The 19,736-nt window shown below is 45.7% G+C and overlaps 1 protein-coding gene across 2 annotated transcripts in view; it reads left to right on the forward strand.

Moving 5' to 3' along the window:
- The window catches only part of CLIP3 (CAP-Gly domain containing linker protein 3), a 265,248-nt gene that overhangs the window by 234,680 nt on the left and 10,832 nt on the right, over nucleotides 1-19,736 (forward strand). For both annotated transcript variants that reach the window (XR_015300039.1, XM_086938686.1), the window contains exon 13: nucleotides 13,177-13,249. Coding sequence is in view for 1 of the 2 variants with exons in the window: in XM_086938686.1 (XP_086794812.1) it covers nucleotides 13,177-13,249 (73 nt within the window). In the remaining variant the exon portion in view is untranslated. The remainder of the gene's footprint in view (nucleotides 1-13,176; nucleotides 13,250-19,736) is intronic.

Raw genomic sequence — 19,736 nt, forward strand, 5'->3', positions numbered from 1 at the left:
TGGAGAACACTCCAACTAGGGCCCTTGCCACCACAGGGGCTGTGGTGGTCCTAAGTGGAATAGCTTCAGGATACCTGGTGGCATGATCCACTACCACCAGTATAAATTTGTGCCCTGATGCTGTCTGGGGTTCCATTGGACCGACAATGTCAATCCCCACTCTTTCAAAGGGCACCCCCACCACAGGCATTGGTATAAGGGGGGCCTTTGTTGTGCCACCTGACTTACCACTGGCTTGGCAAGTGACACAGGAGCGACAAAACTCCTTGGTATCCTCATTCATGTGAGGCCAGTGAAAGTGTGAGACAAGCCTGTCCCAAGTCTTTGTCTGGCCTAGGTGACCTGCTAAGGGAATCTCATGGGCCAAGGTAAGTAGGAAACCTCTCTGAGACAAGGGTACAACCAGCCTCCTGGTCATGCCAGGCTTGGGGTCTCTTGACTCAGTGTACAGGAGTCCATCTTCCCAGTATACCTTGTGGGTACCTGTGGCGTTCCCAGCAGCCTCAGCAGCAGCCTGCTGCCTGAGGGGTTCGAGAGAAGGGCAGTCTAACTGGTCCTTCCCCAGGTATTCCCTTGAGGGTCCCCCTGAACCCAAGAATTCAACTTGATCAAGTTCAAACTCTCTGGGCTAAGTTTCCCTCAATTCCTGTAGGTCAGCCTCCTCTGAGACTTGATCCTCAACCTGGGGCAAGGGGGAAGGCACAGCCTTAACCCTACTGCTCTTCTTCTTGGGAGGTGTCTGGTCCATTGTTCCAGGATCCAGCACCTGTTCAGTGGGGCATTTCCTGACCTGTGACCTGGTCACAGCAAACACATGTGCTGGCAAGCCTAACATTTCCATGTGAGTCCTCTGCTCCACTTCTGACCATTGTGATGACTCCAAATCATTGCCCAACAAACAATCCACTGGGAGGTCTGAACTAACTACAACCTTCTTTTGGCCAGTTACCCCTCCCCAGGAGAAAGCTACAATTGCCATACTGTGATTGGTAGTGACATTGCTTGCATTGGTCACCAGGAATTCTGTACCTGGCATGATCTGTCCAGGGTCCACAAAGTTAGGTGTCACCATTGTGACACTGGCACAAGTGTCCCTATAGGCCTGAGCCATTTTTCCATTAATGAAAGGTGTCTGTCTGTATTTGCCCAAAGTATTGGGACTTATGTCAGGGGACATATCCACATCCCCTGTACAGACAAGGACAGCCTGAGTGAGTGTACCAACTAAGTTGTCACACCCCTCAGAACCCAGGGTTAACCCTACTAAACCCTTGGGAGGTGCACTACCACTGCTGACTGTACTAGGGGGCACAGGTGCCTTAGGGGCTGCAGTGGCAGGAGCCTGCCCTCCTCCTTTCTTGGTGCACTCACTAAACCAGTGAGTTTTACTTTTGCAGTATTGGCACCACCTTTTAGATTGGCCTTCTTTCTTCTTTTGGGGAGCCTGACCCCCACCCTCTTTGGGTTGTTGGGGACCTGTCGAAGACTTCTGGTCATTTTGTTCCCCCTTAGAATCTTTACCCTTCTGGTCTGCTTTCTTCTGACCACCTTGATTCTGGCCCTGGTTCTGTTTAACTCTTGTTCTAACCCATCTGTCTGCCTTCTTTCCCAATTCCTAGGGAGAGGTCAGATCTGAGTCAACAAGATGCTGATGCAACAACTGGTTCTGACAATTGTTTAAAATGTGTTCTCTCATCATCAAATTGTACAATCCTTTATAATCAGTAACCTTACTGCCCAGCAACCAGCCCTCAAAAGCCTTAGTGGCACAATCTACAAAGTCAGACCAATCTTGAGACTGAGTTTTCTGGGTATCCCTGAACAGCACTCTGTACTGCTCAGTGGTTAGGCCAAACCCTTCAACCAGTGTGTTTTTCAAGATTTGGTAATTGTTAGCATCCTCCACTCTTGTAGTGAGGAGCTTATCTCTACCTTTGCCTTCAAAGGAGAGCCACAAGATAGCTGCCCACTGACTCTGGGGAACACCCTGCACAGTGCAGGCCCTCTCCAAAGCAGTAATCCATTTGTGGATGTCATCCCCTTGTTTAAAGGGGGGCACTATCTTACCCAGGTGTTTTGTGTCAAAACTCCTTTCCCTATTGCTAGGTACTATGCTGCCACCAGTGGGGACTACCCCACTTAACTGTTGCTCTCTAGCAAAGGCAAGCCTCTCTTTGGCCAGGGCAAGTTCTTCCCTTTCAATCCTCAGATTGGCTGCCCTTTCTTTAGCTTCATACACTCTCCTCTGAGGGGAAGTCATCCCTCTTTGAGAAGAGTTGTGAGAGCCATTGGTTTGAAGGGATCTGCCAGAGCCTCTTGATAGAGATCTGGCTCGTCCATTCCCAATGTTAAGCTGACCTGAGAGTGGCCCCAGGGGTTCCCCAGTACCCATCTCATGTCTGCTTAAGTTGGACCTGGTTAGTCTACTGACTTCTACCTGTCCCTTATCTGCCTCATCCCCTGACAACTGGTCCTCATCCTCATCCTCATCCTCAGCATCATCTGCTTCCTGGAGGGGATGTTCCTGGCTATCAAAGGGTCCCTGTAAGGAGGGCATATTCCCATCTGGATTAGAAGGGTCTGGGTTACCAGCCCTCCTGGCATCATAAGTCTCTAAGAGACCAATCAGAAAGGAAGTGGTGGGGTTAGACCCCTGTCTTATCTTCCTGGAGGTACACACCTGTCTCAACTCCCTGAAGCTAAGAACAGCATATCTGGAAGGGATGACCTGTGGAGGGTCCACTGACACAAGGGGAGACTCAGAGTTTCCTCCTTTGTCTGACATGCTGTTTCTAGTGTGGTGTAAGTGATGCACCTACCTACACTATGTGTTTGCCTACTGATCCCTTGCTAAGAGTTGCAGCCAAGGTGTGCTAAGCCTTGAGGAGCTGCAACAGCTGGTTCAGTAGAACTCAGAGTATTCTAAGCTTAGTTATATGTACCTAACAGTACTTATGTGATCTTTCAACAAGATATTCTTAGGATACGTGTGGTAAAACAACAGCAAGCTCAAATCCCAACCGCTGCTCACCAATGTGAGAAGGTGGCCTGATATGCAGTGCTCACTATTCTAGTGAACACTATGTATCAGTCCAGCAACCCTTATTGATGATTGGTTGTAAGTCAACCTTATAGACCAGCTATCCTAGTAGCGTGGATACGAGCAGTCTAAGGCTAAAGACTCGAGAGGGCGTGTTAAGCCAGCTGTTTACCACACATATACCCCTTAAATACCAAGTGAAAGGACACCACACAAGTGTTGTGAAAATAAACAGTTATTTATTAAGAATCACAACAGCCCTGTACTCTTTATGAGGACAGGGTACTAAGCACAAACCAAAACTCTTACAAAAATACTTAAGTTAGCACAGTATATACAAATGCCCAAGGGGCACGGAAAACCATATACTCTGAAAGTGGAATGCGAAATTACTAGCAGGTAAGTACAGTACTAATAGCCTTTGGAATCGCTAGGACTTGACTATAGAATCGTTAGATTACTTCTAGGAGACCCAGGGGACTCGGGTGCAGTGTGTGCACTCTCACGCGAGATGCGGGACAAAGTCTATGGTAGCTAGTAATTGCAAAGTTAGTGTTCTCGGGCGAACCCGACCTGGTAGGGAGAAAACGAAAGTGGATCCTGACCCTTGGATAGTGAGGCTATGCTGGGGCACCGAAATGCCGAAGTTACCTAGCCCAGGGGCTGCAGCTGCATAGGACTCAAAAGACGTCGGGAATCCTCGTTGCCGGACCAGGAGCCTGGAAGAAAGAAGTTGCTGGCAGGCGACCAGTGAAGAAAGTTCGATGGATCCAAGCCTGGATCGAAGGAAGATGACACCTGAAAGCAGAGGGGACCAAGTTCGAGACTACTAGCCAGTAGTCAGTGGGCACCAGGAGGGCACCGGATGGTAGCCACCTCGACTAGGTGAGTGGGTGACGCTGTGCTCGAAGATCTCACGGACCAGGAGGCGTTGTCGGCGACCAGGAAGGAGGAACGAGCTGTCCCACGAAGATTGAAGCTGTCGGCGTCGCTGGACCCAGGATTGGGCAACAAAGCCTTGGCAAATTCAAGCCCACGCGGTGGACCTAAAATGGCGTCTGGAGTGGACCAGGAGGGTCCGGGGTGCCTCTCTTGAAGAAGGAAGCAAGGGCCAGTCTGGAGCAACCAGACCAGCAGCAGTGATGTCGTCGGGCGTCGTGTAGAAGGCCACAAGCCAGCCGGCTAGTAGCCACACAGCGCGGTGAGCACGCAAAAGCAGAAGGGCCCCACGCAGATCGTGGAGATGCTGGAGGGCTGATCTTCGGTGCTGGAGCTGCTCAGGGTTGGGGCTTCTCGGACCCCAAAGCACTCACCAGTGGAGCACACGGTGGGCTTGTTGCAAAGAAGTCGTGCAGTCTTGGCGATCGTCGGTCCCTCGAGGTCTCGTCGCACTCACGGTTCTCAGCTTTGCTGTAGAGGTGAGTAGAGGTCAGAGGTGCCAGGGAAGCCGGGTCTCGTCGAGCTGGGTCGTCGGATTCGTGAAGAAGGACTTGCAGCAGACCGCAGTGTTCTTAGGATGGTGCCCGCTTGATGCAGGGTGACTACTCCTTAGCCACAAGGGAGAATCTTGAAGAAGAAATCTTGAAGTCCTTTCGAAGAAAGTCGTGTCTTGATTCCAAAGATGATCTAATTTGAACAGGGGGCCCGCTACCATCTTTATACTAAAAAAGGGGGCTGACCCGGTGACTAGGTCCTGCCTATGGGTGGGACTAGGAGGGGGGTGGTTACACCCCTCTGCCATGCCGGACATTCCCCAGGCCAGGGGCTGGTGTGCCCCTGGAACTGGTTCTGACCGGCCTATGCGTAGTGAGCACCGGGGTGCCACTCAGCAGTCACCTTCCTGAAAAGCCCTGCCTACCCAGGATACACAAAACCATGTCTGGGACGGTGCTAGCACCGCCCCTGACAGGAAACCCTTTGTCCAGGCTCCCCTCGCTGGAAGGACTCCCAGCTACAGGGGGTCAGACTCGTGTCTGTGGTGGCAGCATCCATTTTGTGGAGCTGAGGCTTTAGTTAACTTTAACCGGGGTTCACAGTTACATACATGTCGTGTCCCTCTAGAAGGGTGGAATGCTAACCCCGTCGCCAGAATTGGCGAGGGGTTAGTATTCCAATTCGTATGACACCTTACTCGACATGTTTTGATAAAGCAATACCAAAGATAGCATTTAACCGCGAGGATTATAATGCACTTAAGAGTATATGGTATGCGATATCATGGAACAGCTATTAGGACTTGATTCCGCAAGCTGCAGACAGGCTCAGCTCATGCCAGAGCACCATCTCACACGATTCCAAGCACTCTGCCTTCAGGATTGTTAAGGCCTGCCATAGGAGTGACTGATAGGAATCTGTGTGTCCATTTTAGGGTTAGATATAGGTATACTATATCTACAGCAAAGGGTGATTACACGACTTTGCCCCAGCTGTCATGCAGCCAGTTGTGTCAAATTTAGGAGGCCAGCCAGGGGTGGCATAATACATGCTGCAGCCCCTGGCAGCCCTGGGTACACCTATGCCCTGAGTTACAGGGTCTGATAAGGTGGCCCAGTACCAATTGGTAAATGCACCTAGGGTACATGTTGTAATTTAGAGAGAGAACAGCCAGGCTGTGGGTCTGATTGGCAGGCCCACAGCCAGAGAAAGTCGTAAACCAGTGAAACAAAAGCAAAAAATCTGGGTGATCATAGGATTGCAGACCCTACTCTCCTACAGTACGAATAACCAATTTGTCTCTATGTATTTTGAAGAATGGTTCTTACAAGGTTAAAGCTTGGAGCTCACTAATACGTCTAAGTGAGGTAATAGCAACTAAGAATATCACTTTCCAGGAAAGAAATTGCAGGGGGCATGAGTGAAGAGGCTCATAAAGGGGGACCCATGAGTCACCAAAAAAGGATGGGTTGTTGAAAGCAAAGTTAAGGTTCCAAGAGGGTGCTGGAGAAACCTTATGTGGAATAACTCGTTAGACTCCTTCCATGAACACTTTGATGACTGGGATTTTGAATAATGAGTGATGATGTCTATTTTGGAGAGAGGCAGCCATTGTTGCATGGTGTAACCTTATGGAAGTGTAGGCTGAATTTGCTTTCTGCAACTGCATTAGGTAGTAGATATTGTCTTCTACTGTATCTTTAATAGGGTCAATTTGATTTGACTGGCAGTAGCAAACAAAACATTTCCATTTTGCAGCATAACAGGCTCTCATTGTGGATTTACATGCCTCTTTGAGAATGATTATACATTTTGGTAGTAAATTGAGGTAACCAAATTCTATGACCTCATGAGCCAAATTACAAGAAGTGTTTTGGGGTTTGGGTGTCTGATTTGTCCTTGATTTTGAGTGAGAAGGTTTGTTCTATTGGGTAGATTCCCATGTGGAGTTATTGAGAGTACTAACAGTTTTATGAACCAGGGCTGACACGCCCATGTGGGAACTACAAGGATCATGGCTCGAGAGGTTTGCCTAAATATCCGAACCAGAAATGGAATGAGAGGGAGAGGTGGAAAAACGTAGGCAAATATCCCTGACCAACTCATCCATAGTGCGCTGCCCTTGGATATTGGGTGTGGGTATCTGGAGGCAAAGTTTGGGCATTTTGCGTTTTCTGTTGTGGCGTAAAGGTCAATATGAGGGCACCCCACCTTTGAACGTAGGGAAGGAGGACTTGTGGGTGAACTACCCACTTGTGGGTCTATTGCTGCATCCTGCTGAGCAGGTCCGCAAAATCAGACCAGGAGATATTCCGCAAACAGGTGAATGTTGTGTTGAAGAGCCCAATTTCATATGGTCTGAGACAGGTGTGATATTTGTGAAGACTTTCTCCCCCTCTGTTTTTTTAGGTAATACATGACTGTCATATTGTCCATTCGGATGAGGAAAACCTTGTTTGACAAATAAGGAAGGAAAGCTTTCAGTGCCAGAAATACTGCCAGAAGCTCCAGGTTTTTGATGTGTAGAGATTGATGTTTGACATCCCACAGACCTTGTACTGTCAAGTCTTGTAGGTGAGCACCCCAACCAGTGTTTGGTGCGTCCATAGTGAGAGTGATGTGAGGAACAGGGTCTAGGCCGCCATTTTAACAGATTGTTAGTGTTCCATTATTGCAGAGAACAGTGAGCTTGGCAGTCTATCAACACTAGATCCTGGAGGTGACCCTGTGACTGAGACCACTGTTGAGCTAGACAATGGCATAGAGGGTGCATCTGTAACCTTGCGTGGGGAATTATGGCAATACAAGTAGCCATCATTCCGAGCAGATGCATGACAGTCCTTACTGTGAGTGTTTTATTTGGCTGGAACTGTGATATAGTTACATGAAAGGTCTGAATATGAGCGGGATTGGGGTAGACTAATCATAACTGTGTGTTTAAGATTGCTTCCAAGTAAGGCTGAACTTGTAGAGGCTGAAGATGAGGCTTGGGACTATTGGTAGTAAACCCTAGCTTGTGAAGCAGATCCACTGTCACCAGAGTGTCCTGTTAGTATTGTTTGTAAGAGCTAGCTTTGATGAGCCAATCATCCAGCTTTGGATATCTGTGACTATTTTGTCTTCGCAGATGTGCTGCAACCGCTGCGCGGCCAAGCATTTTGGTGAATACCCAAGGTGCAGTAGTGACCCCAAATGAGAGTACTTGCCTGCTACAACAAATCTGAGATATTTGCTGTGACTAGGATGTATTGGTATGTGAAAGTAGGCGTCCTTTAGGTCTTAGGAGGAGTGGAATAACATCCCGTGGAGTGACCATATGGAAGAGCTCTGATGGGGTGTAGTGGTTCAGAGGTCCGAGATCTAGGATTGGTCTTAATGACACGTCCATTTTGGGGATCAGAAAGTATAAAGAGTATACCTCTGAGCCTTGTTGTTGAAGTGGGACAGGTTCTATGCCCCCCTGAAGAAGAAGGGCTTGGACCTGTTGTTTGAGAAGTGTCCGATGTTCCTGTGGCAACGGGTGAGAATGGGGTGGAATATTGGGTGGTGTGGAAATGAGCTCCAGACAATAGCCTTGTTGGATGATGGCTACGACATTTGTCTGTGGAGATGGAATCTCAGAGTGGATAGAAGAACTGAAGTCTGCCCCTGACAGGGGTTGTGTGGTTAAGGGAAAATATTGGATAGTCACTGCTTTGCAGTGGGTACTTCTCCGCGCGAGGAGGCACCCCTGCCCCTTTCCTTTTTGTTCCCTTCTGTGAGGAACCTCTGAAATAACCCATACGGTAGTTGGATTGGGTTTGGTTTTGTTGGGAAGGGGACATGTCTGTGGAGGTGGATTTATATCCACCTTTATAGCCTGAGCGACAAAAGGAGCCTCTAGGAGTGGGAGTTTGTGACTTCATCTCTTTCGGTGTCCTTTGTCATTTTATCAAGTGTAGTATCTACCTCAGGCCCAAAATGGTGCTCTTTATCAAAAGGCATATTCAAGATTGCCTACTGGACCTCTGGCTTGAATCCTGAACAACTAAGCCATGCGAGCAGTGCTTAATTTGAGCAGGAGGTTTCTGGTGCTCAGCACCGGCACCTAATTGCCAGTACCGGGGCTTATGACAGCCTGTCACATGGTGGCGCTGTCTGGCTAATATAGGTATTAGCACAACAACAGTTATGTGTGATGGTTAGTAGCTGAGTTTGTACTGTCATTGCCAGCTGGCAGGGGCAATGTGTGGTGCATGCTACAGAGGCCTCCTGACGAGAGCCCCGGCACTTATTGGTTTACAAATTAAGCACTCCATGCGAGTCCTCTAAGATGCACACTGGTGTTGATAACAAAGCATGATAGAGAAAGCCTCCTCTTCTTCCACGGTTGGCTATTCCTGTGCATGTTCTTCACCGAAATAGTTGGGAGAAATGGTTGGGAGTGTCATCCCTTCTCTTCCAAAACATTTTTGACCTTCGAGCCTTAGGATCCCAAATGGTCTTTTTGGACCAGAACAACTTAAACGTATCGCAGTTGGCTTCTTTATGGTCGGGTGAAAGGCACAGATTGCACATGAGGTGTTGATCGGTGTGCGGATATTTTGTGTGGAAACGCGAGCAGAATCAAAATGGTGTATGTTCCATTAGAAGCACATCTCCGATGGAGGCAGTGACATGCGGGAAGGTAGGCCCGAGATGGGCGGCACCCCAAACGGCAGGCGGAATAATTCAGAAACCAACACAATTAAAGTGCAGTGCAGAAGCTGAAAAGCACTATCGAAGATAATACCGTCTAACAAAGGTGTTGATGTCCATGAGCAATATCATTGAGAGGAGGAGTCACTCTGTCTTGTGACTCGAAGGATTTCTTTGCAGAAAAACAACTTGCACAGCTCCGGACCCAACACTAGATGGCAGGAGTTTGCAGACCATGTGTATCTACAGCCATACATACCATTGAACAGTATTTACTTTCCAGTGCAAACATGTTGTTCTTAAAGTAGCGTAAATAACGCTTTGCTCGGCTCTGGTTCAAAACTTTCACACAACAAGGCGCAGCACCAAACATTGCAGTGTTTCCATATCTACAAAGATCTAGAATTATCCTGCTCTCTCCCTAGCACTGATGCACAATTAGGCTGCCGAATGCCACGCATACCTGTGCGCCATGGTGCAAAGGGATTATATGATGTCACAACGCAAACAATTACAACGCATGCTTTTACAGCCCTTTTTTACATTGCAACTACTATACATCTCATAATTTTACAACACATGCCATTACAACGCATTTTTAAAACTATCATTACAACATCTTCCATTACAACGTATTTCATTACAACGCATAATACTTTTAAGGCAACATTAGGCTAAGTGTTGGATAGTGTAGGGGTAAAAATTATAATTTCCACTCCAGTGAGTGCAACAGTAGGGTAAGTGTTGGATAGTGTAGGTGTAAAAATTACTATTCCCACTCCAGTGAGTGTAACAGTAGGGTAAGTGTTGGATAGTGTAGGGGTAAAAATTACTATTCCCATCTACCCCAAAACCCACACCCACCCTAAAAATTGTGTTGTAATGGCATGCGTGTAGTGACATGCGTTGTAATAGCATGCGTTGTAATGGCATGCAATGTAAAGACAGCTGCGTTGTAACAGCTGCGTTGTAAAAGCAGTGCGATTTAATGATTGCGTTGTAATGGATGTTTCCTGTGCAAAGGTGTCTGTATGAGTCTAGCATAGGTTTTGTAGTGGTAGGATATCCTTCCAGTATAAAATACTATTCTTTGACTAACTTTAAAACTTTTCCTACTCTGGATGTGTGCTGTACAGTGCAGCACAGATGCAAAGTTGGAAAAGTTAGAGAAAATAAAAAACATTTATCCTTTTTAACACCTACGTTAAAGTGGTGTTATTTTTTGTGCACAAAACCATGTCTACTATTGTTAGTAGGTTTGTCAAAAAATATGGGTTGTTGCATGGGAACGCCCATCACAGAGTAATGCAAAGCAGTGATTTACACTGCTTTGTGTTACATTCAGGCAACTGTCCAGCACAAAACAAGTTTTGGGATGGAAAGTAAATTAAAAAGAACAATTTGCACAGGTTTGCTCCACTTTCGTGACACAAACCCAGAATAAAATGTTTGTTAATTCAGGCCTTTGTGTCAAGGGGCGCCTTTTCATTGCAGGCATTATTTTTTATGCAAGGCCATGCCTGACAATCTTTGTAGATCTGGCTTGCTGTCAAAAACCATGGATGGTAGGGCCCAAGTATCACCCATGGAACACCCTCTTGACTTAGTGCAGCGCAATGCAGCCAGAATGCCATTTGTGCTGCTTCAAGGGCACAATTCCAGCGCATAAAAGGTCTTGCTCTGGGAAGTAAATACTTTATTAACACTTTTGGGTATATTTACAAGTCCTTATCGCCACCACACATTTAGTGATGTTGTGATGGCGATAGGAACTTTGCCTTTTTTACAAGGCAGAATTAAGCCACTTAACGTGGCTTAACACCGCCTTGTAAATAAGACACCCTTTCATGCTGTATTTATTATGAAAGGTATGGGCAATTGGTGTTGCATTGGGCATTCCACCGTAACACTCATTGCTTTTGATGCTGCCACCTAGGTACAAGGGTGGCATACATAGGAAGCAGCGTCAAAATTAAGACCAGGGAAAACCTGGTCTTAACCTGGCGAAATGAGGAGAAATGCTTTATTTCTCGCATTTTTGCTGTTTCCATGTGTGCTCATAGTCCCTGTCTGAGCACCGAACCATGGCGCTGAGACCAAATCAGGATGCTGCTGACATTAGTGTTGTGATTGGCTTAGGGGAGCCTGTGTGTTTCCTGCTCCCGTTCCAGCCGGACTCCAGATGCAGGAGAGACGGCAAGCAGAGATGCTGTTATGAGGTAAGTTTTTATTTTTCTACAACATCCCCCGCTCACCACACTAGTGCCAGCCGCCACTGCTCCTACTTCATGTCCCCTGTTCCCTTTTCCTGACACTCTGAAGCTGCTTCTAGTGGCACCTTACAAATTACCAATAACTAAATAACTGCATGTATAAAATAGATTGGGATTAATATGCATAAGTGGTACACAACTTTGCACAGGCAGTTTCCATCAGTTGAAATCTGGGGTGACTTCGAATGTACATAAAAAGTGCACGTGATGCTTAGCTTGAGTTTCTACTAAAACAGGAGCCAATAAAATGTGTATCCTTTTAAGCTCTTCCCCTGGGTTTAGATCCCTATGAAAAACTAGAGCACAGAGGTTAGGAAGCCAGGCAGCCTGATGTTTTCCAAGAAATTCATAAATTAATTTTGCTTCCACCCTCAGCAGCCTACAGCATGGGTCTATAGGTCAGATCACTCAATCTATTTGCTGCCTGGCACTTAGAGTGAGGGCATTTTGCCTGATCACATGTGTCCAGCTGCCTGATAAGAACCCAACTTCAGTGCCAGGGCGGGTGTGCCTAGGCTGCTGGGGCATTTCTTTACTTTTTATGATTTTTATACGCTCGCCCAATTTATTTTGCATTTTGCATATGTAAGTAAAACAAAAATGTAAAAAACAAATTGCAAGCTGGCCAGACCTTATAGTTTTGCCAATGATTGTTTATGGTATATCTCTGATGAGTAGTTTTGACAAACATATAGAAGAAGGTGTCATTACAGCAGTGGCGGCTGCCGCAAAAGTAGAGTGGAGGGCCGTGTGAGACGAGGAATAGGAATAATTTTTTAAAACGTACCTGTTGCTGATATCAACATACGTCTCTGTGGTTCTCTGCTCTTGGCGGTCACTGCGAAAGCACAGGCTGCCTGCCCAATCACGATCGCTGCTCTCATGCTTTAACTAGCAGGAGAGCGGCACCAGGATTGGTCTGAATTGCCTGGTATGACACTCAGACAGTGCATGGGAGCAGGCGCAGCCCATGCAGGTAAGAGTGGTGGGGCTGGGTGAGAGGGATTTTTAACAGACAAAGACGAGGGAAAATTAATGATTTATTTAATTTCCCCTCGTCATCGTGCGTCGAAATCCCCCCCCCCCCCCCCCCCTCCACCCTGCCCCACCGCAGGCTGCAGCTGCATGGGAGTTTGTGCTGTTTCTCCAACCTGGCTGTGCAACACAGCTGGGTTGGAGAAATAGAAGTGCGCATGTCAGATTGGCCGGCATAAGACTGCCGGCTAAATGACATGCACTATTTAGAGTGCCCATCGCTCCTCCCCCTGCCACGGCCCAGCCTGCCCCAAACTCCAATGGCATCAGCCCAGTCAGTCGCCGGAAAATAAAATTAAATTATTGTTTTATTATAATTTTATATTTCTGTGACTGACTTTGACCAGTGGGGCGACGCTGCGCCGCCATTACAGAGGAGCGGCCCCTGCATTATAGTATGGTATTTGTAGATATACTGTGGAGATGAAAGCGGACTCCTTATTCCGAGATTCAGATGGTCTGAATAATGCTTGAAAATACAAAGTATTTCACATATAAATCTTGAGAATTAGGAGGAGCTATTTGTTATAAACATCGTTACTGGTAGCTGTACTTTCCTTCTGCATGTATATTAACATACATTTTTCACTTTCTGCACCGGCTATACAGAATTCACTATAATTTTTTGATGGTCCATGAAATTGGGGATTGTTTCTTTGGTGGCATGTTTTACAGATGTGACTCTTCAAAAAAGGCAAATGTTTCTTCTTGTTTCAGTATCCCAGCCAAAGCGTAACTTCACAGCTGTCAGGACTCCGAAAGACATCACTTCGGAAAACTCCCTCTCCAGGTAAAACGAAAGGGGTGGCTGGTGGGGAAACAATAGAATAGTCCAGGTCATTGCCTAAGATGGGTTGAAGGGCATTTAGAAAGCTATGAAGGCCATTTATACGTACAATGCCAAGATAATTGGACGTAAACCAAAAACACAATGTTGAGTGTCTTGATCCCTTTTTACCAATTAAAGCAACAACAAAAAAGATTTTTTTTTTTATCATACAACAGTTAATATATTTAGGATTTTGAAGCACCTGCGTGTTGCAGGACACACACAGTAGTTTGGGACAATGATTTTCCTAAATGTAGATTTTGTTTAGGAGCAGAGGAAATGTGTGTGCACATATATTACACATCCTTATAAGCACATAGAAATCTTCATGTGAACACACACTAAGCGCTTTCACTTTTATCATGTGTGTTCAAAAACGTACCATGAACTCTGTGCTCTGAAGTCAGCAGCCCTGGCAGATGCACCACACCTCTCTACCTTCACACCTTTAAGAGGAAGCTCTACATAAAAAAGTTTTTGCATTTTTCAGTTAGCCAGTTCCAAGTGCCTGTATATCTCTAGCCCCACTGATTTCCTTGTTGAAATGTCCTTCTTTCACTGTCAAACAGTTTTCATCAGGGTTTCTATTACAGCAATGCAGTAGGGGATGCAGTGGACATCTGCAGTCGTTTCTTTTGTAACCCCTAGGGCTTTTCTGCACTAAGAAGGGACAGCACTTGCCTCTGTGGGCCCTTTGGTAATTCCAATTGTGCAGTATCTCAAAATGGCGTTACATCATTTGCATTAGGCCAGGAGTCCATGGAGATTTGGGAATACCTCTGTTCATGTGCCCCGCCCACCACTGCACACAGGGTGACATTTGGGAGGTGGCATGGAGGTCCCAAGAACCAATCCAGGCGTACCATACCAGTGGTTGCAGTTAACACAGCGCCTAGGTGTGGGGGGGGGGGGGGGGGGGGGGACACCTCCTTCTTCTAAAACTCCCTGGTCCTCATGCACTGAAGCAGTTTGAAATGGGTGCTCCATCCTTTAAGGCTGTGCTATCTTCAGTGAAGGTGCAAGTTTCCACCTGCTCTGGAGAAAGACCATCTTCAAGTAATAAGGTTCAGATTGGGACTGTGCGCCATCATAATGTAAGATGATCCCAGTACATTTCTCCTGAACTTTCAGCAAATTTTTCCCTGAGATCTCCCGACTCTAATTAAGCTGATGTTCCAGCTATTACATCACAATGTAATGGTGATCTTGCATCTTCCAGTTCTCCTCGTAACCCTCAGCCTCACTCATTACTTCATAATGAATGAGCTAATATCCCATGGTCTCTGAGCTGTGACTAACTCCCCCTTGCAAACTAGTGTAGCTCACTTAGAAGTAGAACATTCATTGATTGCACGATGGCCAAAGAATTCATCATTGGGTTCTGAACATCCAGCAAAGTAGGTGAATTTTTCAGCATTTGCTCATGCAAGTTTCTTGACCAATATGTCATAGTAGCACAAATAATGAAATCTGTAGAATTCACCCAGGGTCCAGATCTTCCTTCATCTTGTGTTTTCACTGTAATGTTTTGATCTTTCCTGTAGGCTATCTGCAAGAACAAGCAGAACAATGGGTTAAAGCCAGACAGTAAGCATGGAAGTGATAGTTATTGACATCTGCAAGGAGCTTTACTATTTCAATTTGTGGTCTGAAAGAATAGAAGCTTTCCTCATCTCCTTTTAGAGTGGATCTAAGCTCCTGTTAATATTTCAGGTGCACTTTGAAACAATCTCGTTTTTATCAGTTGAATAGATTTTCTTCCTTTGGCGATAATGGTCCTCTGGTTACAACCATTTCCCCATTGGTGTTTTGATCACTGTAATACCTTGAAATGATTGTCCATTACTGGCGGCTTCAAAGTGTTAATTGTATGATTGGCCATTTTCATCTCAGAGTAAGGAGATCCCTTTTCCCCGGCTGCGGTGCGGGAGGGACTGGGCTGCTCCTGCACTCTGATATCGCTAGCCCCCAACTGTCCCCAGAAGTCACATGGACACCCCGCTACACACAGTGGAGACTGAGCCATGAGCGGCTTGTCCCCTTTTATTGATCACCTCGGCCGCACCTGGCTGAGAGGTTACGTGCCTGCGTCACTGTTAGTACGTTGAGCCTCGGTGGCTCAATACATCCCATCCAATGTTAGATATCTGGGGTTACCCCTACTTTGGCACACACAAAATTACAAATTCTCTTGATTGATTAGGTCTCAGTTTGTATCAGTGACCTCTCTCAGGGCTCTGGCCTTCTCCACCCCCGGTCCCTGACCTGACCTAGCCCGTGAAGGTTGATGGTTCACCTGGATTCTGTGGTGTCAGGGCCTCCAGTTGGCCACCTGTCGTCGCTCCATTCGCACCCTCAGGTATTATCACATCATGGGTTTTCAGTTCATCATTGTTCTCCTCCAGCACCCTGTCTGGTGCCATGGGGGGTCACCATACCCAGAAAGCTAATGAAGCCTGTTGCATTCTTTGGCGCAGGTACTTCTTTGATTGCTGCTGATTTTCTGGGGTCGACCTGTAATACTTCCTTGGAAAATATGAATCCATAAAACTTGATTCTGGACTCGAAGAATGATCACTAGTCCTAATGTAGGGTCAGACCAGTCTCTTTCAGACTCTGGAAGGTGGCCTTGAGGCAGTTGTGGGGATCTGCCTGGGTGGTGGAGTATATAAAAATACCATCACTAATGTATAGGACCCATTCGAGTGTGGATAGTGTCTTTCTGGTTGCGTTCTGAAACCCTTCAACGGCTGAAAATTTCATAAAGTTAAGTCACTTGTATAGTCTGAGCCCCAAGTGCTTTGAAAAAGTCGTATTGTAGCGACTGTCCGGCTTTAGTACTAGTTGATGATTCCATGAATTCAAATCAAGTTTTGAGAACCATTTTTCCCCATTGATGTAGAATTTTCTCTTAGACATGTTTCTGTAATGAAATGGAGGGGTGGTTTGTAGCCAGTAATTAGGTCATGGATTTGATGTCTGTTTTTACTTAGTGAGCTAAAATGTATTACCATATGTGACAACTGCTTGATGTTTTGATCAAATAGGGATGAGAAATATGTTGGTTGTGTCTTGCTAATTATCGGTCTTGCTGCTGGGTAGAAGTCAATTGTGGAGGTAGGAGAGATTGTCCCAAGTTATGTGATTTTAGGTGCACTTTCTGCTACTTCACCCCTTGTGACTGGTAGGTTGTAGGGTATTATCGGAGACTTGGAAAACAGTGAACATGGATGAGTCCGTAGTATGTTCTTTTGTAGATTTCTCTAGCTGATGCTGCTTCAGGGCTAAGTATTGTCTTAGAGCGTCTGCCCAAGTGGCAGACCAGGTAGCGAACAATGCATAGCAGAAAGTTTGTTGGATTGCTCCATTATGCTTGGAGGCGTTTGTTGGTTGAATAGGGAGGGTGTAAGAAATTAGACTGCATTGTAGTATTAAATTAAATTATTGGGGCTTTGTAGAACAGTACCTCTGGGTGAAGTTGTTGTATGGTCTATTCTAAATTCCTATGATTTATGACTCTGTGGGTAAAGCTATTCCTTAGACCAGCAGGGTGTGTTGAGAGATTCTGGAGGGTGTTCTGAAGATTACCTAGGTAGCAGCTCCAGACTATGTAGCAGCAGCAGTGATGGGCAGGAACCAGTGGTAGATTTATCAAGTTGCTTTAGTATGATGAGAAGTGACCTTACTGGGATGGTTTGAAAGAGATATACGTACACAAAATGTTTGAAGGGAACTGTAAATAAGGAATCTAAAAGGTAGGGCAGTGGTTCAAGTTAGTGTGAAGGTGTTGGTCAGCAGATTTGTGAAACGGAAGAGTGGAAGTACGAGTAGGATTAGCATCTTTGAGAGATTTAAGGATTGAGCAGTTCGTTATTTTATTTTGAGGTCCAGGTCTACATCTTTTCTGATGTATGATCAATTATGTGCATTAGTAAGCAGGGTATAATTATTCTTTCTGTGCTTCGGAGGTTTTTTTAGTAGGAGATTGAACATAAGACAGGCATGTGATTGTTGAGAAGGGATATAATTTATGTGTGGACTAAGAGACAGATGAAGAATTTTACACTTTTAAGGGGCAGGATAGTGTGGAGTGGTGTATCAGAGGGTTGCCTTTAATGGTGGCATTACAAAGTGTGATGAGAAAGGGAGATGGAAGGAGGGATGGGTTGAGTAGAGGGGATATTTTGGATAGGGAGGATGAAATGGAGGGTGGTGAGATAAACTGAAAGTCAAAGAAGAGTTGGGGTATCTTTCTTGAATATCGTAATGTGGCCGGGAAGATCTGTAGTGTTTTTTCAAAGTAAATCTTTGCTATTGTAGGTTTTCTGTCAAGTAGGCATTATTGTTGTGCTTACTTTTGAGTTGGCCCCTTTGCCTTTGTCCCTTCATGACTGTTGAAAGTGCCTATCTTTATAATAAATAGTTTGGGTCAGGTCCTGAGCTGACCTAGAGGTTAGTCTGAATTGTTGATATGATGCAGCCAGAGTTTAGCTGCCAAGAATGTGTTCTGGGTAACAGGTGCTCAGTTACCAGTCTTTAGCTCACAAAGGTGGTAGTTGAGAATCCCACTCTGTGCTGGAGTGGGTCAAATCAGGGATAAACCTCCCACAGTAAAATGAGGTGCTAGCATCTGTGCTTGGCATTAGTTTGAGCAGTAAGTCTTTTGTTGATTGCTTGCTGAGATTTTGGTCAGTTTGTTGATTTAGGAGTTTAGTCCTCAATGTTGATTGGACCTGGAGAAGTGTGGCTGCCAACAATGAGTTCTGAGCAAAGGGAGCTTAACTAGTTGGCTCTTACTCAACTAGTAAGGTCTAAAGCCCACAAAGTGATGAAGTAGAAGCACCAGGGGATGTGGAATGACACCAAAGTTATGCGATACACCCAAAGGGTACCCCAGTTCTAGTTGATGGCAACTACTGCCACCACATACCACCAGGTTTTGGTGCACCTGGAAGTAGATAGAATATTTAGCCCTCACACAACACAGCTCAGGTTTTGCATATAGTTGGTTATTACTGAGCTCACAATACCAACAAAACGAAATAATCACAATTGTCAACAAAACATATTAGAACAATAGATACGATAAACTCCCAACAGAGCAACCAACTCTAGGCCTCACAGACTCCATAGAGAACCTCAATGGCTGAAGTTACTTTGACAGGAGGTTGGGAGCAGCTAGAGTTTCACTTCTCCTTTAAAACCAGCCATTTTTCCCATTCTAGGAAAACTAGAGGCGCCATATCTAGGTAGTGCTCGCTCTAGTTGTTCAATGCATATGCTTAAAAAGAGCGACTCTGCGCGGACACAGCAGCTCCAATGTAATTTTGCTCTGTTGCACAAGATCGTCGCTCTGTTATAATTAACTGAAAAGCTTATTTTAACAGTTCTAAAAGCCTGTAATACTTGAATGGGAATTGTTACACTTGCATTAAGTTTGCACATTAGAGGGCAGTGCTTGCTTTGACAGGAGGTTGGGAGCAGTTATAATTTCACTTCTCTTTTAAAATCAGTCATTTTCCCCAATCTGGGACAACTAGAGGTGCCATATTTGGGAAGTGCACACTCTCTAGTTGCTCAGGGCCATATGCTTATAACGGGGTGACGCTGCGTGGATGAACCTGTGCACAGCGCTCCAAAGACAAACCTGTCTGCACCTGTCAGCGTCCAGAAAGCGACCAGCGCCAGCCACTCTGCCCGTGGCTCGCCATAAGATAAAGTGTCGATCTGCTACAGTAGGGACTTCTTGTTTAGTCGAGCGTCTGTGGAAAAATGTACTCTACAAGTCTCATCACTTTCACCTAAGGATGGTTATTTCTGTCCACAATGTGGTTACGAAAGTAACATCTTTAATACAGGACATGAGCACCACCTGCACTCCAATGATTAAGAATAGTAATAGGTAGTTTTTTTGCATCCTTGATTAATGTCTGCTCACTGCAGAATCATGCTGTTAATATTCTTGACTTTCTGAATGAGGAAATCCCAGACATGCTGTTTATGACAGAAACGTGGTTTTCGGTGAGGTCACCCTACAATCGCCACTGCTCTCAATAAAGGATACAACATACATTAAAAAGACCGCCTGAATAGAAGGGGGGATAGCCTTGTTTTATAAATAAGAGTATGCCTGCTAGAAAATCTCTGTCAATGACCTTGAAGGAGCAGAGGAGGTGGGCTTCTGCCTCACCCTGTCTCCTTAACAGTCATTGGCCAGGGTACTAATATATAGAACCCGAGCCCTGTAGGTTCTTTCATTAAATCAGTGGGCAATGCCCTTGTGTAGCTGACACTTAGATATGCAAATTTTTTAATATTGAGGATCTCAATCTATACATAGACAAAGTGGATGATAGTGAGGTGGATGCCCTACTGGATACCATGGCATCCTTGGAGCTTACACAACATGTGTTTAGCCCCATACATCAAGTGGGTCATGTGCTTGACC

The sequence above is a fragment of the Lissotriton vulgaris genome, chromosome 9 (assembly GCF_964263255.1).
Source record: "Lissotriton vulgaris chromosome 9, aLisVul1.2, whole genome shotgun sequence".
In the NCBI taxonomy this organism is placed as follows: domain Eukaryota; kingdom Metazoa; phylum Chordata; class Amphibia; order Caudata; family Salamandridae; genus Lissotriton; species Lissotriton vulgaris.